This window comes from Dendrobates tinctorius, unplaced genomic scaffold (assembly GCF_039654945.1).
Source record: "Dendrobates tinctorius isolate UK_male_01 unplaced genomic scaffold, ASM3965494v1 ptg000063l, whole genome shotgun sequence".
NCBI lineage: Eukaryota > Metazoa > Chordata > Amphibia > Anura > Dendrobatidae > Dendrobates > Dendrobates tinctorius.
In genome coordinates this window covers 3,343,595-3,370,583 of record NW_027361731.1, presented here as the reverse complement: position 1 = coordinate 3,370,583, position 26,989 = coordinate 3,343,595, and the positions used below count along the sequence as shown (strand labels likewise).

At 46.0% G+C, this 26,989-nt stretch overlaps 1 protein-coding gene across 1 annotated transcript in view; it reads right to left on the bottom strand.

Annotated features, from left to right (window-relative positions):
- LOC141094179 (uncharacterized) overlaps positions 1-26,989 on the bottom strand; it is a 287,422-nt gene that overhangs the window by 162,563 nt on the left and 97,870 nt on the right. Inside the window, 1 exon segment of the mRNA XM_073579939.1 lies at positions 25,082-25,236. Coding sequence (XP_073436040.1) covers positions 25,082-25,236 — 155 coding nt within the window.

Sequence of the window (26,989 nt, the reverse complement as noted above, 5' to 3'; positions counted from 1 at the left end):
TATTTAGTTCTCCGGCTGTGATCGAGGGGTCTAGGGCACCGTAGGAACCCCCCACGGCTACTGCTAGTTGTGTTGATAGGTTCAGGGGTCTGCAATCTGATAGTTGCCAACTTCTCCGGTTTTCTGGACGTAGCTTCTATTTTTGTGTCTGCCTCCTACGGTGACTCGTTCATAACAGAATCACCCGCCATACCGCAGATCCTAGGATACTCAGTAGCAGGAAAGAATTGTAAAAAAAAAAAAAAAAAAAGTGTGTATATTTTTTCCTCTATATCTCTGAAGCCGTAGGGGGAATTTTTTTTTCTCTCAATGGAGATAAAGCAATTGTCTGATCGCGTGGCGCAGCTCGCTGCGGAAGTGCGGGGAATTTCCGCCTACCTTGCTCATTCACATGCTGCTGAACCAAAGATTCCCACACCTGATGTATTTTTTGGGGATCGGTCTAAATTTTTGAATTTCAAAAATAATTGTAAATTATTTTTTGCCTTGAAGCCTAACTCGTCAGGGAGCTCCGCGCAGCAGGTTAAAATTGTCATATCTTTGCTGCGTGGCGATCCCCAGGATTGGGCGTTTTCTTTGAAACCTGATGATCCTATTCTGACTAATGTGAACGCATTTTTTCAAGCCTTGGGGTTGTTGTATGACGAACCTAATGCCATTGATCAGGCTGAAAAGACCCTGCTGGCATTGAACCAGGGTCAAGATTCTGCAGAATCGTACTGTCAAAAATTCCGAAAGTGGGCGGTACTTACTACCTAGAATGATAATGCCCTGGCTGCTCTCTTTCGGAAGGGTTTGTCAGAAGCCGTAAAAGATACTATGGTGGGATTTCCTGTTCCCTCTGGTCTTGACGATTCTATGTCATTAGCCATTCAGATTGATCGGCGTTTGCGCGAACGCAAAACTGCACGAGAAGTGTTGCCACTTGTTGAACAAATGTCTGAACCTATGCAATGTGATAGAGTTTTGTCCAGAGAGCAGTGTCAGGAGTTCAGAAGGCATAATAAGTTGTGTTTTTTCTGTGGAGATGCCTCGCATATTATTTCTGTCTGTCCTAAACGAGAGAAACGCTTTGCACACACGTTTTCTGTTGGTGGTGTTCAACGCAAGTTTCTTCTGGCTATTACTCTGATCTGCTCCCTGTCCACATTTTCCGCCAAGGCTTTTGTGGATTCGGGAGCAGCTCTAAACCTAATGGACTTGGATTTTGCTAAATGTTGTGGATTTCCGATGACACCTCTGCGGACGCCTATCCCTTTGAGGGGGAATGATGCTACTCCTTTGGCAAAAAATAGACCTCATTTTTGGACCCAGGTGGTAATGCGGGTCGCCCCAGACCATCAAGAAAATTGCAGATTTTTGGTGTTGCATAATCTGCATGATACCATTGTTCTGGGGTTTCCCTGGTTGCAAATTCATAATCCAGTTTTGGATTGGAAATCTGTGTCTGTGGTGAGTTGGGGTTGTCGGTGTGCCTTTAGTGAGGCTCCGGTGTTTTCCACCTCTCCTCAGTCGCATGATGTTCCTGATTATTTGGCGGACTTTTATGATGTATTTAGTGAGAATGAGTCTGTGTCTCTGCCTCCTCATAGGAGTTATGACTGTGCAATTGAACTGAGCCCGGGGTGTAAATTCCCCAAGGGTCGGCTCTTCAATTTATCTGTACCCGAGCACGAGGTTATGCAATCCTATATTAAGGAGGCGTTGGAGAAGGGTCATATTAGACCATCCTCGTCACCCTTAGGTGCCGGGTTTTTTTTTGTAGCCAAAAAGGATGGATCATTAAGACCTTGTATTGATTATCGTGCCCTCAACAAAATTACTGTTAAATATCAGTATCCGTTACCCCTGATTTCGTTTCTATTCTCTTGAGTTAAAGGTGCTTGTTGGTTTACCAAGCTTGACCTCAGGGGGCGTATAATCTTATTCGCATTAAGCATGGGGATGAATGGAAGACTGCGTTTAATACTCCGGAGGGACATTTTGAGTACCTGGTGATGCCTTTTGGGCTCACTAATTCCCCTTCTGTCTTCCAGTGCTTCATGAACGATATTTTCCGAGATTTTGTCGATAAATTTTTGATTATCTATCTGGATGATATTTTGATCTTCTCCAAGGATTGGGATTCTCATGTGGAACATATTCGGACTGTTTTCCGGATCTTGAGGGAGAATTCCCTGTATGTCAAAGGATCTAAATGCCTTTTTGGAGTACAGAGGATTTCTTTTTTGGGATTTATTTTGTCTCCGTCAACTATTGAAATGGACCCGGCCAAGGTACAGGCCATTCACGATTGGGTTCAGCCCACTTCTTTGAAGGCCCTTCAGAAGTTTTTGGGTTTTGCTAATTTTTATCGGAAATTTATAGCAAAATTTTCTAGTATTGCCAAGCCATTGACTGATTTGACTAAGAAGGGTGCTGATGTGTTAAATTGGTCTCCAGAGGCTGTTTCTTCCTTTCAGGAGCTGAAGCGAAGATTCACCTCCGCCCCGGTTTTGCGGCAACCTGATGTATCACTTCCGTTCCAGGTAGAGGTGGATGCTTCTGAGATTGGTGCAGGAGCTGTCTTGTCCCAAAAGGATCCTGTAACATCTAAAATGAATCCCTGTGCTTTCTTTTCCTGAAAGTTCTCTCCATCTGAACGTAACTATGATGTGGGGAATCGGGAACTGTTGGCCATGAAATGGGCATTTGAGGAGTGGAGACATTGGTTGGAGGAAGCTAAGCATCAAGTCATGGTCCTCACTGACCACAAGAATTTGATTTACCTAGAGTCGGCTAAGCGCTTGAACCCTAGACAGGCTAGGTGGGCCTTGTTTTTTACACGTTTTGATTTTGTGGTTTCTTTTCTTCCTGGAACTAAGAATGTCAAGGCAGACGCCCTCTCTAGGAGCTTCTTTGCTGATTCTTCTGTGGTGACCAAGCCTGCTACCATCTTAGGCGAAGGGGTAGTTCTTTCTGCCATCTCGCCCGATTTGAGACGTGCTCTGGAAGAGTTCCAGGAGGACAAACCTGAGCGTTGTCCCAGTGGAAAGTTGTATGTTCCTGACCAGTGGAAGAGGAGAGTGATGTCTGAAGTTCATTGCTCTGCTTTGGCTGGTCATCCAGGTATTTTTAGTACTAGAGATTTGGTGAGTCGGTCTTTTTGGTGGCCCTCCTTGTCTCGTGATGTCAGGAATTTTGTGCAGTCCTGTGGGACTTGCTCCCGGTCTAAATCGTGTTCTCGCTCTAGTGGGTTGTTGATGCCTTTGCCTGTCCCCAAGAGGCCATGGACCCATATTTCAATGGATTTTATCTCTGTTATGCCTGTCTCTCAGAGAATGACTGTTATTTGGGTGATTTGTGATAGATTCTCTAAGATGGTCCATCTTGTACCACTCCCTAAGTTGCCGTCTTCCTCTGAGTTGGTACCCCTGTTTTTGCAACAGGTGGTTCGCTTGCACGGGATTCCTGAGAACATTGTATCTGACAGAGGAGTTCAGCTTGCGTCTAGATTTTGGAGAACTTTCTGTTCCAAGCTGGGAATTCAGTTGTCCTTCTCCTCTGCTTTTCACCCTCAAACCAATGGGCAGACAGAGAGAACAAACCAGACCTTGGAGTCATATTTGAGATGTTTTATTTCCGCTGATCAGGATGATTGGGTTTCATTTTTGCCCTTGGCCGAATTTGCTTTAAATAATAGAGCTAGTTCTGCCACTTTGATGTCACCTTTTTTTTGTAACTTTGGGTTTCATCCTCGATTTTCTTCAGGGCAGGTGGAGCCCTCTGCCTGCCCAGGTGTTGACACTGTGGTGGAGAGAATGCACCAGATCTGGCACCAAGTGGTGGATAAGTTATCTCTCTCCCAGGAAAAGGCCCAGCGGTTTTCCAACCGACATAGGACCATTGGTCCCCAGTTTAAGGTTGGTGACATGGTGTGGTTATCATCAAAAAATATTGCTATGAAGGTGGCTTCTCCTAAGTTTAAGCCTAGATTTATTGGACCTTACAAGATTTTGGAGATTATTAATCCAGTCTCTTTTCGTTTGGCTCTTCCTGTCACTTTTAAAATCCATAATGTGTTCCATAAGTCTTTGTTGAAGAGGTTTGTTGAACCTGTTGTTCCTGGGGTGGCACCTCCAGACCCTGTATTGGTTGAAGGTAACATGGAATATGAGGTAGAGAAGGTACTGGATTCCCATCTGGCTAGACGGAGACTACAGTATTTGGTTAAGTGGAAGGGTTATGGTCAGGAGGATAATTCCTGGGTCTCTGCCTCTGATATTCATGCCAAAAGATTGGTGCGTGCCTTTCATCGGGCTCACCCTGATCGCCCTGGTGGTGTGGTTGAGGGTTCGGTGACCCCTCCTCAAGGAGGAGGTACTGTTGTGAGTTCATTTTCCCCTTTACCACTGAGGCCCGATGAACTCCCTCTTCTAGTAAAGAAAGATAGTGAGCCTGATTATCAGGCATCTGGGTCTAATGATGATGATTGGCTGAGTGGAGTTTCTGACTGGATATAAGGCTGTCCACGCCTGTCTGCTCTGCGGGTGATTTTCTCTGTGGATCCTTGGATACCAGTCTGAATTCCTGCTCTCCAAAAGCCAAGTTTTCTGCTCTGCCGTTTGCATTTGTATGTTGTTTTTATTTTGCTGGATTTCTGTCATTCCCTGCTGGGGTGATCTGAATTCCTTTAGCTCTGTCTTCAGAAAATACCTGAGTGCTGATATAGTTTTTGAAGCCTAGCTGCTTCAGGGCCTTTTTCCATATCAGCCTGTTGGCATGTCTTTTCAGGGTTTTTGCAGATTGCAGACAGCAGCTGTCCTATCCTGTCCTATTTTAGTGAGTTTGGGCCCCATTGTTTGCTCAGCCTATCTTTCTATCTGTGTGTGTATTTTTTCATCTTGCTTCACCGTCATTATATGTTGGGGGCTGCCTTTTACTTTGGGGTCTGCTCTGGGGCAGTTTAGTTTTCCTTTTCTGTCTTTAGGCTATTTAGTTTCTCCGGCTGTGATCGAGGGGTCTAGGGCACCGTAGGAACCCCCCACGGCTACTGCTAGTTGTGTTGTTAGGTTCAGGGGTCTGCAATCTGATAGTTGCCAACTTCTCCGGTTTTCTGGACTTAGCTGCTATTTTTGTGTCTGCCTCCTACGGTGACTCATTCATAACAGAGGCACTTCAGGGAATGCTTCATATCCATCACCGTGTCCTCCTCCGACAGTGCGGACAGCGGGATCATCTTGGACACAGGGATGTTGGCCATGTGAGCGGATCATATGTCCTGCATCAGGAGGCTCAGGTGGGCACTAAAATGTGAGCCGGGATTTCTTTCCCCTCTTTCTTTCTCACTATAATCTTTCTCTCTCTGTTCTCCCTTTCTCTCTCTGTTCTTTCTATCTCTCGCTCTCTGTTCTTTCTTTCTCTCTGTTCTCTTTCTTTCCCGTCTTTCTTTCTCTCTCTGTGTTCTTTCTTTCCTCTCTCTCTGTGTTCGTTCTCTCTGTTCTTTCTTTCTCTTTTCTTTCTTTCGCTTTCTCTCTGTCTGTTCTTTCCCCTCTTTCTCTCTGTTCTTTCTTTCCCCTCTTTCTCTCTCTCTCTGTCCTTTCTTTCCCCTTTTTCTTTCTCTCTCTAATCTTTCTCTCTTTCTTTCTCTGTTCTCTCTTTCTCTCTGTTCTTTTTCTCTCTGTGTTCTTTTCCCCCTCTTTCTTTTTTTCTCTCTCTGTTGTTATTTTCTGTCCCCTCATTCTTTCTCTCTATTCTTTCGTTCTTTCTCTCTATCTCTGTTCTTTCTTTCCCCGTCTTTTTTTCTCTCTCTAATCTTTCTTTCTCTCTTATCTTAATTTTTCTCTCTGTTCTTTCTTTCTCTCACTCTGTTCTTCCTTTCTGTGTTCTTTCTTTCTCTCTCTCTGTTCTTTCTTTCTTTCTCTCTGGTCTTTTTTTCCCCCTCTTTCTTTATCTTTCTCTCTGTTCTTTCTTTCTCTCTCTGTTCTCTTTCTTTCCCCTCTTTCTTTCTCTCTCTGTTCTTTCTTTCTCTCTGTTCTTTTTTCTGTCCCCTCTTTCTTTCTCTCTCTTTTCTTTCTCTCTTTCTTTCTTTCCCCTCTTACTTTCTCTGTTCTCGCTTTCTTTCCCCTCTTTATTTCCCTGTTCTTTTTTTCCCCTCTTTCTCGCTCTCTGTTCTTTCTTTTCCTCAGTAGCAGTCAGTGTGCCAACAGTACCAGCCACTGTGCCCATAATGCCAGCCACGGTACCCATAATGCTAGCCACTGTGCCCTCGGTACGTCAGTGTGATCAGCAGTGCTAAATGGGTGCGGTTGGGGCGTGGATATGGGCGTGACTAGTAAAATGGTTGTGGCTAGGGGCGTGGCCTAAGATTTGCCGCGGTGCGCTGCAGCTTTTGTCCCTCTTTACCTTCTTCAAAAGTTGGGAGGTATGTATGTGTACGAGGTGTACAGAGCGGAGCCGTGTGTGTACGAGGTGTACGGAGCGGAGCTGTGTGCGTACGAGGTGTACGGAGCGGAGCTGCATGTGTACGAGATGTACGGAGCGGAGCCGTGTGTGTGTAGAAGGTGTACGGAGCAGAGCTGTGTGTAGGAGGTGTATGGAGTGGAGCCGCGTGTGTACGAGGTGTACGGAGAAGAGCTGCATGTGTTTGAGGTGTACGGAGCGGAGCCGCGTGTGTACGAGGTGTACAGAGCGGAGCCGCATGTGTACCATGTGTACAGAGCGGAGCCGCTTGTGGACGAGGTATACGGAGAGGAGCCGCATGTGGACGAGGTGTACAGAGCGGAGCCGCATGTGGATGAGGTGTACGGAGCGGAGCCAAGTGTGGACAAGGTGTACGGAGCGGAGCCAAGTGTGGATGAGGTGTATGAAGCAGAGCTGTGTGTGTACGAGGTGTGTTATGAATGGGTCACCGAGGAGGAAAACAAGACCAAGCCAAGTCACAGAAAACCAAAGAGGTTGGTAACTACGTGGATTGCAGACCCTTTATCCTAACCACACAACTAACAGCAGCCGTGGAGCGTACCTTCGATGATTCCAGACGCCTCGTCACAGCCGGAGGACTAAATAAGCCTAAAGCAAGAAAAGGTGAAATCTAAAACTGCCCCAGAGCAGACCCCAAAGGAATAGACTGCCCCCACACATGTATTGACAGTGAGACAAGTTGAAAACACAAACACAGGTAGGAAAATAGGCTGAGCAAACGATGGGGCCCACACTAGCTAGAAAGGACAGGTGTCACGTGGACCCGTCCTGTGCGACGCGACCAGCAGGCCGGTAACTAGAACAACAGGACGCGGCACGTGATACTGTCCTGTGTGTCACGGCTCGCAGGCCGGTAACTAAAACAACAAGACAAAGGAAAGGGAAACAGTTACAACGGTGGGCCCTGCGATAGGGAAAGGGGACGTGGAGACCTCCTGCACGCCCCTGAGTCAGTGTCCCTAACGTTCCCTATGCCGGTTCCGCACCGGGAGCCGATCAGGAACCTGTCGCCCTAGCACATCCTACACCTATCCCTTGCTAGAGAGCTTGGTGGCGCAGGCACTGGCCCCACCGCTGTACTAATACACACTAAGGAAAAACACAAACAGGGAAACACCACTTAGCTTTACTCTGTTGCACTTGCTCCTGGCAACAGAGTCCACCACCAGAATGCAGCTCTCCTGAGTCACTGCCACCAAGCTCTGTCAGAGCTACAAGCAAATCCCCTATGACTCCTTTCACACCAGGCTAAGACAGTGCTGCAAAGAACGCTCTCCAGCTCCTTCCTCCACCAAGGATGGTTGAAATGAACACTATCACCAACACTGATTGCAACACCTGTGACTCTTTTATAGCAGAGCCAGCAATCACACCTGCATTATAATCATGTGCAATTAACTAAAGAAACTAGAGTGCAATGACGCTCACCACCACCGGGGGCAAACTTAGAAAAAACGACACCACAGTGCAATAATCCTAATGGCCACCGGGGGGCAAAAACCAACCTTAAGCACAGCTTAGGGAAAAAAAAGGTTACCTGTGCTTTTTATATGTCCTGATCCAGCATGGATAATGATAACAGGAAAGGAAAGATACTGTCTGCAATCACGCCAAAAAACCCTGGAAAAATGTCCAACACTTCTGATAGCAAAAAATACCCTGAAGTCACTAGACTTCTCCCACTATCTCAGTACTCTGGCATATTCTGAGAACAGAGCAAAAAGAGGCCAATCTAATAAGGGACAAAAAGCAAACTGGCACATACAGTGACATAAAAGTGGAAATTCAGCACAGCCCCAGTCGGGGCTGGCTGACCACACAAAAAACTGAATAGACCAAACCATATCAAATGTGATCATTAGCAAAGACAACTTAGCTTGAGATGGCAGGAACTGAGCTGGAAACTAAGACCTCAGGAGGCAGGAAAAAAATCACCAGCATGGGAATAGGGAGTCGGCTGTCTTAAATCCAGTCTGAGACTCCAGATGACCACTTCTCTTCCTCATTATCAGGTGGCAGGTCTCTGTTAATTAGATCAGCTTCACTACCTCCTGCCACCACCAGAGGGAGCCCGGAAAGAGAACTCACAACTCCTCTGTCAGCACAACCAGCTCCCTCACCAGAAATCAGAGGCAGACCAGAAAATGAGTTCACAACAGTACCCCCCCTTGAGGAGGGGTCACCGAACCCTCATCCACGCCACCAGGCCGATCAGGATGGGCTAGGTGAAAAGCACGAACCAATCTATTGGCATGAATGTCAGAGGCAGAGACCCAAGAATTATCCTCCTGGCCATAACCCTTCCATTTGACCAAATACTGGAGTCTCCGTCTAACCAAACGAGAATCCAATATTTTCTCTACCTCATATTCCACATTGCCTTCAACCAATACAGGGTCAGGAGGCGCCGCCTCAGGAACTACTGGCTCAACAAACCTCTTCAACAGAGATTTGTGAAATACATTATGGGTCTTAAATGTAACTGGAAGAGCCAATCGAAAAGAAACAGGATTAAGAATCTCCAAGATCTTATAAGGTCCAATAAATCTTGGCTTGAACTTTGGAGACGCAACCTTCATAGAGATATTCTGTTAGGGCTGGCGGAACGCACCAAATAATAAAGATGGTAATAAGGTGCGTTCGCAGCCCGGGGTCCACCGTGCAGGGGTGGTAACCTGCTGCTCAGTAATAGCGGATGCTATATGGCGGTATACTATGAAAACACACACGGGTTATCGTCACCCGGTGTGTACAGGGGCGGACTGTTGCTTCACAGAGCCGCACTACCACCGAACATAAACGCCGGAGCCTGTTTGTGCTCACAGAGCTCAGCTAAAAGAGCGCACAGTGTACGGCCACAGAACGCTACCCCAAGGACACGGGGTTAGGGTCCCTCTAGGCCCACTGAGCGCATGGCGTCACTGCCATGAGCACCGCTAAAGATGCTGGCAGTGGAGTGTGGGGCACGTGCACTGAGGCATGCTGGATCACTGGTGAGGACCAATGTCTGACTCAAACCCTGAGCTACCTAAGCCTGGGCGCTAGCAGGCTAGGCTGCACAACACATGCGTACCAAGGGTAGGGGTTTCATAATGAGTCAGTCACCAGATACATTCATACGTGCATACATCTCTCACACCTTATAGTCTGTAAATACAGTCTATCCAAGCGCATGGGCGAGCGGCCATGCAAACCTTTTATAGCCACGGGCGTCCGGGACCTTCCTGGCTTCTCGGATGGGCCAATCCGAACCTGAGCAGGAACTGAGCACGTGACCCTCGATCTCCAATGGGAGATCACTCCACGGGCATGCTCAGTGGCCCGACATGAGGACTTAGTCCCTGGAGAATCTCGCTGCTGAGCAGCATGCACTGTCATAGCTGTGCCAGAGGTGGCAGCAGCAAGCAAACCTACAGAGTTGGCCTGGACAGAGTGCCGGAACCGACGAATCTGCTGAGCAGGCTCCAGTGCGGCTGAAGAATGGGAGACCGCTGGGTGCAAGGCTCTGGATTCCTGCTGTGCAGTGGCATGAACCCGACGCCTAACATTACCCCCCCTCCTAGGGCCCCCTCCCCTCTGAGCCTCGCTACGCTCAAACGCCGCAATGAGGAGCAGAGCGTGGATGTTCTCCACTGGCTCCCAGGTCCGAGCCTCTGGAACATGACCCTTCCAATCCACCAAATAAAACTTTTTGCCCCGCATCACCTTGCATCCCACAATGGCATTGACCTCAAACTTGTCCGAAGACAAGTCTGATGTCCCGGCAGATGATTCGGAGAACCGGGACAAATGAACAGGCTTAAGGAGGGACACGTGGAATGTATCAGAGATAGCCAAGTGTAGTGGAAGAGCCAGACGGCAGACCACAGAGCTGATCTGCTCGAGGACCTTGAAGGGACCAATGTAGCGCGGTGCAAACTTAGCGGACTCTACCCGCAGCCTGATGTTTCGGGCTGAGAGCCACACCAAGTCGCCAGGGGCAAAAGTCGGAGCAGGGCGCCGGCGTGAGTCAGCGGAGATCCTCATTCTCTCCTTGTAAGCCCGGATAGCATCCTGGGTGCGATCCCAAATGTCACGTGCCTCCACCGCCCAGTCTGCCACCCTGGAGTCGGTGGATGACACGGGCATGGGCACAGGGATGCGCGGATGCTGACCATAATTTAGGAGGAATGGAGTCGGCCACAGCATTGTTCAAAGCGAACTCTGCCCACGGCAGCAAGGATGCCCAGTCATCCTGCCTGGCCGAGACAAAATGTCGAAGAGATGTGATCAGGGTCTGGTTGGCTCTCTTTACCAACCCGTTCGTCTCAGGATGATAGGCCGAGGAGAGATTCAGCTCAATGCTGAGTAGGGAACAAAGCTCTCTCCAAAACCGGGACGCAAACTGAGGACCTCGGTCACTGATAATCTTGTCCGGCATGCAGTGCAGGCAGAAAACGTGCTTAATGAACAACACTGCCAGGCCCCGTGCAGAAGGTAACCGGGAGAGAGGTACCAAGTGCACCATCTTAGAGAAATGGTCGGTGACAACCCAAATGACCGTGCTGCCACTGGACTTGGGTAGCCCAGCCACAAAGTCCATACCGACCATCTCCCAGGGCCTGTCTGCTATCGGCAGAGGAAAAAGAAGCCCAGCGGGCCGCTGCCGAGAGGACCTATTCTGGGCGCAAGAGATGCACGCCTGAATATAGTCCCCGACGTCACGGGCCATATGCGGCCACCAGTATGTCCTCGCCAAAAGCTCAGAGGTCTGTTTTGTCCCAAAATGTCCACCCACCCTGTACAAGTGAGCCCAAGAGAGGACCTCCGGTCACAGACGGGCAGGGACAAATGTCTTGCCCGGAGGTACTGACTCAAGGGCAACCAGAGCCACAGTCCTCAGGCTCTCGGATGGGACGATCAGCCGAGGCTCCTCCTCCTCTTCCTCCGATGACACCACGGAGCGAGAGAGAGCATCGGCCCGGACGTTCTCCCCGGAGAGAAAATGGAGGGTGAAATGTAACCGGGAAAAGAACAAAGACCATCTGGCCTGGCGAGAGTTTAGCCGCTGGGCTGCTTGCAAATACACCAAGTTTTTGTGGTCGGTGAACACCTGGAAAGGGTGGCGAGCCCCCTCCAGGAGGTGTCTCCACTCCGAGAAGGCCAACTTCATCGCTAGCAACTCCCTGTCCCCGATGGCATAATTCCTCTCCGCCGGTGTGAAGGTCTTGGAGAAAATGAAGCATGGGTGCTTCCGACCTTGCGTGTCCTTCTGAAGCAGGACCGCCCCAGCACCGATGGAAGAGGCATCCACTTCCAGAATGAAGGGCTTATCTACATCGGGGCGATGTATAATGGGAGCGCTAGTGAAATGGGACTTATTGGAGGAGAAGGCCTTGGAGACCGGTTCCGACCACAACTTGGGATTTGCACCCTTCTTGGTGAGGGCTACCAAGGGTGCTACCAAAGTCGAGAAGTGGGGAATGAATTGGCGATAATAATTTATGAACCCCATAAAGCGCTGCACCGCTTTGAAAGAATGAGGTTCCTGCCAATCCATCACCGCCTGTAGCTTGGCAGGATCCATGGCCAATTCCCGGGCGGAGATGATATAGCCCAGGAAAGGCAAGGACTCCTGCTCAAACACACACTTCTCCAAGTTGGCATAGAGGGAGTTTGCCCGCAGGCGATCGAAAACTTTGCAAACATCTCTCCGGTGGGAGTCAATATCTGGAGAGTAGATGAGAATATCATCCAGATAGACTACAATCGAGGTGGTAAGCATATCACAGAAGATATTGTTCACAAAGTCTTGGAAGATGGCCGGGGCATTACAGAGGCCGAAGGGCATCACCAGGTATTCATAGTGCCCATCTCTGGTGTTAAATGCCGTCTTCCATTCATCCCCATCACGGATGCGAATCAGGTTGTAAGCCCCCCATAGATCAAGTTTGGAAAACACCCTCGCTCCCCGTAGCCTATCAAACAGTTCAGATATCAGGGGCAGAGGATACTTATTCTTAACGGTGATGGCGTTAAGACCCCTGTAATCAATGAAAGGACGTAGTTCCCCACTCTTCTTCTGGACGAAGAAGAATCCCGCCCCCACTGGTGACACTGACTTCCTAATGAATCCTCTTGCCAGATTCTCCCTGATGTATTGAGACATAGCCTCTGTCTCCGCCTTGGGGTGATCCTCGACTCTGCTCTCTCTTTCAAGCCACATATCCAAGCCCTCGCCTCCTCCTGCCGCCTCAAACTCAAAAATATTTCCCGGATCCGCTCATTCCTCAACCACGAAACCACAAAAACACTAGTGCACGCTCTTATCATCTCCCGCCTCGACTACTGCAACCTCCTACTCTCTGGCCTCCCCTCTAGCACTCTAGCACCGCTCCAGTCCATCCTACACTCTGCTGCCCGACTAATCCACCTGTCTCCCCGCTATTCCCCAGCCTCCCCCCTATGCCAGGCCCTTCACTGGCTTCCTATTGCCCAGAGGATCCAATTCAAAACCCTAACCATGACAAACAAAGCCATCCACAACCTGTCTCCTCCATACATCTGTGACATGGTCTCTAGGTACCTACCCGCACGCAACCTTCGATCGTCCCAAGATCTCCTTCTCTACTCCCCCTTATCTCTTCTTCCCACAACCGCATACAAGACTTCTCCCGTGCTTCCCCCATACTCTGGAACTCCCTACTGCAACACGTCAGACTCTCACCTTCAACGGAAACCTTCAAGAAGAACCTGAAGACCCACCTGTTCCGACAAGCCTACAGCCTGCAATGATCCTCAGTCTACTGAACCACCGCACGACCTGCTCTACCCTCTCCTACTGTATCCTCACCCATCCCTGTAGACTGTGAGCCCTCGTGGGCAGGGTCCTGTTATGAAAGAGTCACCGGAGGAGGAAAAAACAAAAATGCAAGCTAAGTCCAGAAAACCGGAGAGGTTGGTAGCTAGCGGATTGCAGACCCCTGATCCTATTCACAACAACTAACAGTAGCCGTGGGGGGGTTCCTACGGTGGTCCTAGACCCCTCGTCACAGCTGGAGAACTAAGTAAGCCTAAAGAAAGAAAGGGGAAATCTAAACTGCCCCAGAGCAGACCCCAAAGCAATAGACAGCCTCCAACATGTATTGACGGTGAAAACAGATGAAAACACAAACACAGACAGAAAGACAGGCTGAGCAAACGATGGGGCCCTCACTAACTAGGTAGGACAGGAAAGAAAAGCAACTGTCTGCAATCACGCAAAAACCCTGCCAAAAATCATGTCCAACACGTCTGATAGAAAAGGCCCTGAAGTCACTAGACTTCAAAATCACTATATCAGCACTCAGGTATATTCTGAAAACAGAGCAAAGAGATCAACTGATCACAGACAAAAATGGAGTTCAGTCAGTCCCAGCCAGGGCTGGCTGAACACAAACACTAAGTAAACCAGACAAAATCTCATGGAACAATAGCAGAGCAAAAACTTAGCTTTAGTAGACAGGACTAAACTGGAGGCCAGAGCTCAGAGCAGAGAGGATCACCAGCAACCCTACAGGGTGTCGGCGGCCTTATATCCACTCAGAGATTCCGGATGTCCAATCACACTCCACCTGTTCAGATGACAGGTTTTTCCCATCCAAATCAGTTTCACTACCTCCTTTCACCAGCAGAGGGAGTTCATCGGACATCAAAGGTGAAGGAGAAAATGAGCTCATAACAGTCCCCTCTCCTTATGTACTTGTGTGTCCCTTGTCTTACACTTGTTTATTACTCTTGTATATATTACACTTGTCTATATTTCCCCTTTTCACATGTAAAGCGCCATGTGTTGTGAGTTCGTTTTCCCCTTCACCATTGAGGTCTGATGAACTCCCTCTTCTGGTGAAGGAAGGTAGTGAGGCTGATTACAAAGCACCTGAGCAGAATGATGATGACTGGGTGACTGGGATCGCTGACTGGATATAAGACAGCCGACGCCCTTCTGCCTTGCGGGTGATTTCTCTGAGGGATTTTTGGAGACCAGTCTGATTCCTGCTCCTCAAAAGCAAAGTTTTCTGCTCTACTTTTTGCATTTGTGTTTTGGTTTTGTTTTGCCTTGTTTGTCTGGATTTCTGCCTTTCCCTGCTGGGTGAGCTGAATTCCTTTTTGCTCTGTCTTCAGATAATACCAGAGTACTGATATAGTCTTTTTGAAGCCTAGCGTCTTCAGGGCTTTTTCCCTATCAGTCTGTTGGCTCTTGTTTTTGAGAGGGTTTTGGCAGATTGTAGACAGCAGCCTTCCTATCCTATCCTATTTAGTTAGCTTGGGCCCCATCTTTTGCTCAGCCTATCTTTCTGTCTGTGTGAGTGTTTTTCCATCTCGCTTCACCGTCAATATATTTTGGGGGCTGCCTATTGCTTTGGGGTCTGCTCTGGGGCAGTTTAGATTTCCCTTTTCTGTCTTTAGGCTATTTAGTTCTCCGGCTGTGATCGAGGGGTCTAGGGCACCGTAGGAACCCCCCACGGCTACTGCTAGTTGTTGTTGTTAGATTCAGGGGTCTGCAATCCGATAGCTGCCAACTTCTCTGGTCTTCTGTACTTAGCTAGTATTTCTGTTTTTGCCTCCTACGGTGACTCATTCATAACAGAATCACCCGCCATACTGCAGATCCTAGGGTACTCAATAGCAGGAAAGAATTGTAAAAGAAAAAAAAAAAAAAAAAAGTGTGTATATTTTTTCCTCTATATCTCTGAGGCCGTAGGGGGAATTTTTTTTTTCTCTCAATGGACATAAAGCAATTGTCTGATCGTGTGGAGCAGCTCGCTGCGGAAGTGCGGGGAATTTCCGCCTACCTTGCTCATTCACATGCTGCTGAACCAAAGATCCCTACTCCGGATGTGTTTTTTGGGGATCGGTCTAAATTTTTGAATTTCAAAAATAATTGTAAATTATTTTTTGACTTGAAGCCTAACTCGTCAGGGAGCTCCGCGCAGCAGGTTAAAATTGTCATCTCTTTGCTGCGTGGCGATCCCCAGGATTGGGCGTTTTCTTTGAAACCAGATGATCCTATTCTGACTAATGTGAACGCATTTTTTCAAGCCTTGGGGTTGTTGTACGACGAACCTAATGCTATTGATCAGGCTGAAAAGACCCTGTTGGCATTGAGCCAGGGTCGAGATTCTGCAGAATTGTACTGTCAAAAATTCCGAAAGTGGGCTGTCCTTACTACCTGGAATGATAATACTTTGGCAGCTCTCTTTCGGAAGGGTTTGTCAGAAGCCGTAAAAGATACTATGGTGGGATTTCCTGTTCCCTCTGGTCTTGACGATTCTATGTTATTAGCCATTCTGGTTGATCGGCGTTTACGTGAACGCAGGATTGCACGAGAGGTGTTGCCACCTGTTGAACAAGTGTCTGAACCTATGCAATGTGATAGAGTTTTGTCCAGGGAGCAACGTCAGGAGTTCAGAAGGCGTAATAAGCTGTGTTTTTTTTGTGGAGATGCCTCGCACATTATTTCTGTCTGTCCTAAACGAGAGAAACGTTTTGCACACACGTTTTCTGTGGGTGGTGTTCAACCTAAGTTTCTTCTGGCAATTACTCTGATCTGCTCCCTGTCCACATTTTCCGCCAAGGCTTTTGTGGATTCGGGAGCAGCCCTGAATCTAATGGACTTGGATTTTGCTAAACGTTGTGGATTTCCGATGACACCTCTGCGGACGCCTATCCCTTTGAGGGGGAATGATGCTACTCCTTTGGCGAAAAATAAACCTCAGTTTTGGACCCAGGTGGTAATGCGGGCCGCCCCAGACCATCAAGAAAATTGCAGATTTTTGGTGTTGCATAATTTGCATGATACCATTGTTCTGGGGTTTCCCTGGTTGCAAATTCATAATCCAGTTTTGGATTGGAAATCTGTGTCTGTGGTGAGTTGGGGTTGTCTGTGTGCCCTTAATGAGGCTCCGGTTTTTTCCACCTCTCCTCAGTCGCATGATGTTCCTGACTATTTGGCAGAGTTTTATGATGTATTTAGTGAGAATGAGTCTGCGTCTTTGCCTCCTCATAGGAGTTATGACTGTGCTATTGAACTGAGCCCGGGGTGTAAATTTCCTAAGGGTCGGCTCTTCAATTTATCTGTACCCGAGCACGAGGCTATGCGATCCTATATTAAGGAGGCGTTGGAAAAGGGTCATATTAGACCATCCTCTTCACCCTTAGGTGCCGGTTTTTTTTTCGTGGGCAAAAAGGATGGTTCATTAAGGCCTTGTATTGATTATCGTGCCCTCAACAAAATTACTATTAAATATCAGTACCCGTTACCCCTGATTTCGGATCTATTCTCCAGAGTTAAAGGTGCTTGCTGGTTTACCAAGCTTGACCTCAGGGGGGCGTATAATCTTATCCGCATTAAGAAGGGGGATGAAAGGAAGACGGCGTTTAATACTCCGGAGGGACATTTTGAGTACCTGGTGATGCCTTTTGGGCTCACTAATGCCCCTTCTGTCTTTCAGTGCTTCATGAACGATATTTTCCGAGACTTTGTGGATACATTTTTGATTATCTATCTGGATGATATTTTGATCTTCTCCAAGGACTGGGATTCTTATGTGGAACATGTTCGGACTGTGTTCCAGATCTTGAGAGAGAATTCCCTGTATGTCAAAGGATCGAAATGCCTTTTTGGGGTACAGAGGATTTCATTTTTGGGATTTATTTTGTCTCGTCAACTATTGAAATGGACCCGGCCAAGGTACAGGCCATTCATGATTGGGTTCAGCCCACTTCTTTGAAGGCCCTCCAGAAGTTTTTGGGTTTTGCTAATTTTTATCGGAAATTTATAGCAAAATTTTCTAGTATTGCCAAGCCATTGACTGATCTGACTAAAAAAGGGTGCTGATGTGTTGAATTGGTCTCCGGAAGCTGTTTCTTCCTTTCAGGAGCTGAAGCGAAGATTCACTTCTGCCCCGGTTTTGCGGCAACCTGATGTCTCACTCCCGTTCCAGGTAGAGGTGGACGCTTCTGAGATTGGTGCAGGAGCGGTTTTGTCCCAAAAGGATCCCGTAACATCTAAAATGAATCCCTGTGCTTTCTTTTCCTCGAATGTTCTCTCCATCTGAACGTAACTATGATGTGGGGAATCGGGAACTGTTAGCCATGAAATGGGCATTTGAGGAGTGGAGACATTGGTTGGAGGGAGCTAAACACCAAGTCGTGGTCCTCACTGACCACAAGAATTTGATTTACCTCGAGTCGGCCAAACGCTTGAACCTTAGACAGGCTAGGTGGGCCTTGTTATTTACACGTTTTGATTTTGTGGTCTCTTTTCTTCCTGGCACTAAGAATGTCAAGGCAGACGCCCTCTCTAGGAGCTTTGCTGATTCTCCTGTGGTGACCAAGCCTGCTACCATCTTAGGCGAAGGGGTAGTTCTTTCTGCCATCTCGCCCGATTTGAGACGTGCTCTAGAAGAGTTCCAGGAGGACAAACCTGAGCGTTGTCCCAGTGGAAAGTTGTATGTTCCTGACCAGTGGAAGAAGAGAGTGATGTCTGAAGTTCATTGCTCTGCATTGGCTGGTCATCCAGGTATTTTTGGTACTAGAGATCTGGTGAGTCGGTCTTTTTGGTGGCCAGCCTTGTCTCGTGATGTCAGGAATTTTGTGCAGTCCTTTGGGACTTGCTCCCGGTCTAAACCTTGTTCTCGCTCTTGTGGGTTGTTGATGCCTTTGCCGGTCCCCAGGAGGCCATGGACCCATATTTCAATGGATTTCATCTCTGATATGCCTGTCTCGCAGAGAATGACTTATTTGGGTGATTTGTGATAGGTTCTCTAAGATGGTTCATCTTGTACCACTCCCTAAGTTGCCATCTTCCTCTGAGTTGGTGCCCCTGTTTTTGCAACAGGTGGTTCGCTTGCACGGGATTCCTGAGAACATTGTATCTGACAGAGGAGTTCAATTTGTGTCTAGATTTTGGAGGACTTTCTGTTCCAAGCTGGGAATTCAGTTGTCCTTCTCCTCTGCTTTTCACCCTCAGACCAATGGGCAGACGGAGAGAACAAACCAGAACTTGGAGTCGTATTTGAGATGTTTTATTTCCGCTGAACAGGATGATTGGGTTTCATTTTTGCCCTTGGCCGAATTTGCTTTAAATAATAGAGCTAGTTCTGCCACTTTGATGTCACCTTTTTTTTGTAACTTTGGGTTTCATCCTCGATTTTCTTCAGGGCAGGTGGAGCCTTCGGCCTGCCCAGGTGTTGACACTGTGGTGGAGAGAATGCACCAGATCTGGGACCAAGTGGTGGATAAGTTATCTCTCTCCCAGGAAAAGGCCCAGCGGTTTTCCAACCGACATAGGACCATTGGTCCCCAGTTTAAGGTTGGTGATATGGTTTGGTTATCATCAAAAAATATCGCTATGAAGGTGGCTTCTCCTAAGTTTAAGCTTAGATTTATTGGACCTTACAAGATTTTGGAGATTATTAATCCGGTCTCTTTTCGTTTGGCTCTTCCTGTCACATTTAAAATTCATAATGTGTTTCATAAGTCCTTGTTGAAGAGGTTTGTTGAACCAGTTGTTCCTGGGGTGGCACCTCCGAACCCGGTATTAGTTGAAGGTAACATGGAATATGAGGTAGAGAAGATACTGGATTCCCGTCTGGCTAGACGGAGACTCCAGTATTTGGTTAAGTGGAAGGGTTATGGTCAGGAGGATAATTCCTGGGTCTCTGCCTCTGATATTCATGCCAAAAGATTGGTGCGTGCCTTTCATCGGGCTCACCCTGATCACCCTGGTGGCGTGGATGAGGGTTCGGTGACCCCTCCTCAAGGGGGAGGTACTGTTGTGAGTTCGTTTTCCCCTTCACCATTGAGGTCTGATGAACTCCCTCTTCTGGTGAAGGAAGGTAGTGAGGCTGTTTACAAAGCACCTGAGCAGAATGATGATGACTGGATGACTGGGATCGCTGACTGGATATAAGACAGCCGACGCCCTTCTGCCTTGCAGGTGATTTCTCTGAGGGATTCTTGGAGACCAGTCTGATTCCTGCTCCTCAAAAGCTAAGTTTTCTGCTCTACTTTTTGCATTTGTGTTTTGGTTTTGTTTTGCCTTGTTTGTCTGGATTTCTGCCTTTCCCTGCTGGGTGAGCTGAATTCCTTTTTGCTCTGTCTTCAGATAATACCAGAGTACTGATATAGTCTTTTTGAAGCCTAGCGTCTTCAGGGCTTTTTCCCTATCAGTCTGTTGGCTCTTGTTTTTGAGAGGGTTTTGGCAGATTGTAGACAGCAGCCTTCCTATTCTATCCTATTTAGTTAGCTTGGGCCCCATCTTTTGCTCAGCCTATCTTTCTGTCTGTGTGAGTGTTTTTCCATCTCGCTTCACCGTCATTATATGTTGGGGGCTGCCTATTGCTTTGGGGTCTGCTCTGGGGCAGTTTAGATTTCCCTTTTCTGTCTTTAGGCTATTTAGTTCTCCGGCTGTGATCGAGGGGTCTAGGGCACCGTAGGAACCCCCCACGGCTACTGCTAGTTGTGTTGTTAGGTTCAGGGGTCTGCAATCTGATAGTTGCCAACTTCTCCGGTTTTCTGGACTTAGCTGCTATTTTTGTGTCTGCCTCCTTCGGTGACTCAATCATAACACGGAACATTATACTGTGTGTGGTGAGATGGTAGTACTGTGGGAACATTATACTGTGTGTGGTGGGATGGTGATACCGTGGGAACATTATACTGTTAGATTCAGGGGTCTGCAATCCGATAGCTGCCAACTTCTCTGGTCTTCTGTACTTAGCTAGTATTTCTGTTTTTGCCTCCTACGGTGACTCATTCATAACAGCCATGGAATAAATGGCGCTATATAAATGCATAATAATAATAATATCAGGAAATTGGCATAACAAAATATTCTGCATTTTGTATTTGCAAAAATAACAATGCTTCAAAGTACTGAAACTTTTATGCATTAATTATGTGTAGCAGTAAAAGGAAAACTTTTTGATGTCACAGAAACAAGAGGCAACTAAAACTTTTCATTAGAAACAAGAATTTAGATATTGTTACACGCGCTATTCACATCTATAGGACATCTAGGCAAAGGGATACATGTGCAAAGACAGATATATAAAAAAGCTGTACAAGATAAAGAAAAACACCCATGGTGGTGTATTACTAATGAGATTAAAATTAAAAATGAAAAAACGTCTCTGCGCTATATACTGTGAACAGGTGCGGTATTTAGTCCTATACGATACCATCCACACTAATCCCCATCAATTGTGCAAATGCCTGCTTTTAAATTCAATGGTTAGTCTTGCATAGCAAATTGCAATAAAAAAGGATATATTCAAAACAACAAATGCATATAGTTAAACATCATACACCATGCAATGAAAAATTTGTAATTCAATAGCTGTAGTTGATAAAGTGAATACCACTGTAGGAAAGCACAGTTCGTTATTTACGAAGACCAATTGTTAATGGAGTTGTCCATATACAGTAATACGTTTTGTTGATTTTAGTTAAACCACCTTTGTAGTGAGTAGTGACAACTCTTTAATAGTCACAGTTCAATAATCGTGCACAGTTTTGATCTTCGTGTTGCCTTAGCCACAGGACAACAAAAATAAAGTAGCATTTAATCTTGTGTCAGTTCTATACAGTGTCTGTTTCTTTACATTGATGCTTGCAAATACTGAAGAATGGTGTTAAACTTGTAACACAAGTAGGTATCCTTGTGGGAAATACTTTACATCTACATTTCCATTGGTATAGGGAAGATACTTGCACGAGTTGGTGGAAAGAAGTCTCAAAAGTTCGCAGCAGCACACCTCAAAGCAGGGAGCCCCGGCCGGTGACTCACCAGATGTGGTTTGTGCCGCGTATAGGACTAGTCAGCGTGTGACGTCACTCGTTGCTCGTGTACGGAGTCCCAAAGGTTCGTACTTTCCCTTTCGCTTTACGGAGATACTGCTGTCTCCTTCATCAGAGTGTATTGCCCACTGTTATGAATGAGTCACCGAGGAGGAAAAACAAAAAGCAAGCTAAGCCCAGAAAACCGGAGAGGTTGGTAACTAGCGGATTGCAGACCCCTGATCCTATCCACACAACTAGCAGTAGCCGTGGAGCGTACCTACGATGGTCCTAGATACCTCGTTTTGGCAGGGTTTTTGCGTGATTGCAGACAGCAGCTTTCCTTTCCCATCCTTTCTAGTTAGTGTGGGCCCCATCGTTTGCTCAACCTATCTTTCTATCTGTGTTAGTGTTTTCATCTTATTTCACCGTCATTATATGTTGGAGGCTGCCTATTGCTTTGGGGTCTGCTCTGGGGCAGTCAGTTTTTCCCTTTTCTCTCTTTAGGCTTATTTAGATCTCCGGCGGTGACGAGGTGTCTAGGATCACCGTAGGAACACTCCACGGCTACTGCTAGTTGTGTGAGAGGATTAGGGGTCTGCAATCTGCTAGTTTCCAACATCTCTGATTTTCTGGGCTGAGCTTGTGTTTTGTTTTTTCCTCCTCGGTGACTCAATCATAACACTAAGTAAACCAGACAGAAACTCAAATGAACAATAGCAGAGCAAAAACTTAGCTTGAGAAGGCAGGAACCAAACTGGAAACCAGAAGCCCCAGGCAGAAGAAATCACCAGCAAGAAAATAGGGAGTCGGCTGCCTTAAATCCAATCACAGACTCCTGATGTCCAATCGCAGTCCTCCTCAGGTGGCAGGTCTCTGCCATTTAGATAAGCTTCATTACCTCTTGTCACCAACAGAGGGAGTCCAGATAGAGAACTCACGACCCCTCTGTCAGCACAGCCAGCTCCATCCCCCTCACCAGAAGCCAGAGGTAAACCAGAAAATGAGTTCACAACAGCCCACATTCTGAACATGAAAATGGCTTCTCCAATGTGTGAGATCTCTGATGTTTGATAAGACCCCTTTTATTTGTAAAACATTTCACACATTCTGAACATGAAAAAGGCTTCTCCCCTGTGTGAGTTCTCTGATGTGTGTAAGAAGGGGCCAGGATGGTAGTCATGGCCGAGGACACCAGGGCCTTGGTGTCCCGGCCTCTTCTCACAGAAAAATTGTCAGCTTCTACTGACGTACCTGTTCAGGGTTCTGGTTTACCATCAGGAATTTCACTGCAGTGCGGCACAGCACCTGCACTCAGCTTCTGTGCACAGGGTAGAAATAATGGACATAGATACTGGTTCAGATGCCAAACAAACGATTTTACTTTTTTCTTCATCGGTCCCAGACACATCAGTTACATTACAGTCCACACAGCTTTCCTCCTCTACTTTTCCTTTCCTGCTTTCTTTGTCCTCACACACATTATGGAGTAGTAGGCCCCTGGATGGTACCACAGCATCACTCCTGTAGGGCCTCTGGACATAGGGGATCCCATTCATCCGTTTTAACCCCGGATTTGCAAGCTTCAGCCCTATTTAAGATCTTTCACATGGTGAATATTCTGCATCCTTCACGACTTTTGGACCACGTATTCCTTCCCGTTCCTGCTGCTGTCATAAACTGCAATTTCTCGGGTGCTCTGGTTTATCCAGCACCCGTCTGACTGTGCTTTTCTTCAAAACGTTGTGTAGCTGCTTTGGCGTCCTGGACTTAGAGCCCTTGTGGACACTTCGGGCGTCCTTGCCCTTCTGAACTGTTCCTATCTCCTACACTTGCTTAACCCATAGCTGCTCCTCCGACAGTTAACCCTATGTGAACTTTCTATAGCTATACCTAACAAGACCCATTAGTATACCCCCATCTAATGGCCCACTACAGAACTACACTTACCCCTATCTAGGAACTCTATACTAATAGTGCCCTCCTCTAATGAACCCCAAGGATGCACAGCTTACCCTAATCTATACATTAATATACAGAACATAATACAACGCAATATATTACAATCTTAAAAGCATGGTAACACATATATACAGTAATGTGGCAGTACCAATTAGTCATGCGGTAATACACGTACTCGTGTAGCAGTACCATTAGCATTGTACACATCAAATAATAACATATATACATAGAACTTCTTAAAGGGGTGATCGTACGGGGACATCCTACTTCACCCCCTACATGTGTAACGAGATGATTTATTTGCAAAACATTTCCCACATTCTGAACATGAAAATTGCTTCTCCCTTGTGTGAGTTCTCTCATGTTTAACAAGAGTTGCTGTCTCTGTATAACATTTCCCACATTATGAACAGGAAAATGGCTTCTCCCCTGTGTGATATCTCTGGTGTTTAACAAGATGTGATTTCTGATTAAAACATTTCCCACATTCTGAACATGAAAAAGGCTTCTCCCCTGTGTGAGTTCTCTGATGTGTAACAAGAGATGATTTATTTGTAAAACATTTCCCACAGTCTGAACATGAAAATGGCTTCTCCCCTGTGTGAGTTCTCTGATGTTTAACAAGAGATGATTTATTTGTAAAACATTTCCCACAGTCTGAACATGAAAATGGCTTCTCCCCTGTGTGAGTTCTCTGATGTTTGATAAGACCCATTTTACTTGTAAAACATTTAACACATTCTGAACAGGAAAATGGCTTCTCCCCTGTATGAGTTCTCTGATGTCTAACAAGAGTTGCTTTCTCTGTAAAACATTTCCCACATTCTGAACAGGAAAATGGCTTCTCCCCTGTGTGAGTTCTTTGATGTATAATAACATTAGATTGTATTGTAAAACATTTCCCACATACTGAACATAAAAATGGCTTCTCCCCTGTGTGAGTTCTCTGATGTTTAACAAAACATGATTTCTGGTTAAAACATTTTCCACATTCTGAACATGAAAATGGCTTCTCCCCTGTGTGAGTTCTCTGATGTTTAACAAAAGCTGATTTCTGGTTAAAACATTTTCCACATTCTGAACATGAAAATGGCTTCTCCCCTGTGTGAGTTCTCTGATGTTCAACAAAAGCTGATTTCTGGTTAAAACATTTTCCACATTCTGAACATGAAAATGGCTTCTCCCCTGTGTGAGTTCTCTGATGTTTAACAAAAGCTGATTTCTGGTTAAAACATTTTCCACATTCTGAACATGAAAATGGCTTCTCCCCTGTGTGAGTTCTCTGATGTGTAACAAGAGTTGCTTTCTCTGTAAACCTTTTCCCACATTCTGAACAGGAAAATGGCTTTGCCCCTGTGTGAGTTCTCTGATGTTTGACAATACCCATTTTATTTGTAAAACATTTCCCACATTCTGAACAGAAAAATGGCTTCTCCCCTGTGTGAGTTCTCTGATGTGTAACAAGAGTTGATTTATTTGTAAAACATTTCCCACATTCTGAACATGAAAATGGCTTCTCCCCTGTGTGAGTTCTCCAATGTCTAACTAGAGTTGATTTCTGTGTAAAACATTTCCCACATTCTGAACATCTAAAAGGCTTCTTCCCTGTGTGAATTCTCTGGTGTCTAACAAGTTGTGATTTATGGTTAAAACATTTTTCACACATGGAACAAGAAAATATTTTCTCTGCTGTGTGATTTTCTTTATGTTTAAGAAAAGACTTTTCAAGTGGAAAACTATTTCCATATTCTGAACATGAAAATGGCTTTTTTGCTTTAGGAGCAATTTGCTTTTTAACACTTATATTGTTACTTTGATTTTCCTTAGTAGTTAGTAATGAATCAGAAGACAGGACCTGTTTCATAGAATCAGATGACAGATCTTTGCTCTGAAGGGATGATGGTATATCTGGAGTATTCACTTCAATTGTATCCTGTGTGATATTAAGATCATCTAATTTAAAATCTGAAGATATCAACTGTCCCTCTGATCCCCTGGTACAGTCATCTGCTAAGACAAAAAACAATTATTTTTGAATAAAATATCCTTGAATTTAATATTTTTCTACTTAAAATGTCTGTACAAATGGAAAGTTCTGTAAAAATATTGAATTATTCACCAGGACAATGACAGTTCACAGTCTAATAAACCTCATAGGATGAACTAGTGGATCATGGTGTTCAACTCTTAAACGCTAATTGGCTTGTGATAGCATACCAAAGGGGCTGTCAGTAGACAAATCCCTATCTGGAGAAACAGGTGATAAAGTCACCCTGACTGAATGGGATGCTATGTTTAAAACCTTTTTTTTTGTCAGTGAGAAGAGGAAAAAACAATTGATGGATAGTAAGAATAAGATATCTACAGTATATGGCAAATTAAGACCATATAAAAATCATCCTGAAAATATGAATCTATCCAGAAATATTAGAAAAAGAATACAAAGCATGGAAAATGAAATTGTCCAAAAACAAGACATCAGAAATTGGACGGGATGTAATACTAGAATGTTGGAGGACCGATACAGTTTTTGAAACCTTAGATGAAATTGAAGTCAGTCCGTCTGCTACTGCGATATCAGAGGAAATGTTCTCTATCCACTTAACATCAGACGTTGATAATACACCATCTCAATTTCCACTCTCCCAGGAACATAGTTCTATCAATACAGAATTGGATACTCCCCAATTCTCCCACATGAGAACCTGTCATCATCAAATTCCCCTTGGTATAAAGGTTTGAAGAATCAGACATGTCATTTTGGGCCCTAGAAAGGGCGACTTGGATAAAAGTTTGCTACCATTGGAGGCAAAATGCATTTTTCGTTTTAATACGAGAAGCCCTACGGGTATAAACGAAGGCTTTACATGTACTGCCTTCCTTTGAAAATATAAGGACCTTCTTTGAGTATATACGTCCCTTGCAGATTAAGTGCACCCTGTAAAGGGGAAAAGCACTGTCACCTCTTCATGAATTGAAGTGGATGAAAATCATTAATATTTAAATAGTAAAGGAAATTGATATTTGGCCTGAGTCCCAGTAAAAGATCTCACCACATGAAGCTAATGACCACCTCTTACAGGATGGCCAGACATATATAATATAAGAGCCTCCCAGTTTAAATAATACTGAGGAGTAAAATCCTTTCCATAAGGTCCTACCGGTAACCTTCTCTAAACCACATATAATTCAGAACATCGCACATTCTAGGAGTATAGACTGTGCCCCCATGAGGCACAGTAGGATTCTATGTAAATATCTAAGATTATTATCTTACTCTTTTCTTGTTCCATATAAGTAAAGGCCCCGTCACACATAACGATGCACCAGCGATCCCAACAACGATACGACCTTGTCAGGATCGCTGGTGAGCTGCCAAACAGGCAGATTTCACCAGCGCTGGTATCCAAGGTAAATATCGGGTAACTAAGCGCACGTGTTATTTAGTTACCCGCTGTGTACCTTGGATACCTGCGTGCTCGTGTTGGACGCTGGTATCCAAGGTAAATATCGGGTAACTAAGTGCGCGGCACTTAGTTACCCACTGTGTACCTTGGATACCAGCTCCCAGCGCGAGCACGCAGGTATCCAAGGTACACCTCGGGTAACTAAATGACACGTGCGCTTAGTTACCCGATATTTACCTTGGATACGAGCTCCCAGCTTCTGCTTACAGTGCTGGGAGCTCGCTGATCGTTGCTCTCCCACTGCCACATGCAGCGATGCGTGCTGGCCAGCGGGAGACTAACGATCAAAAAATGGC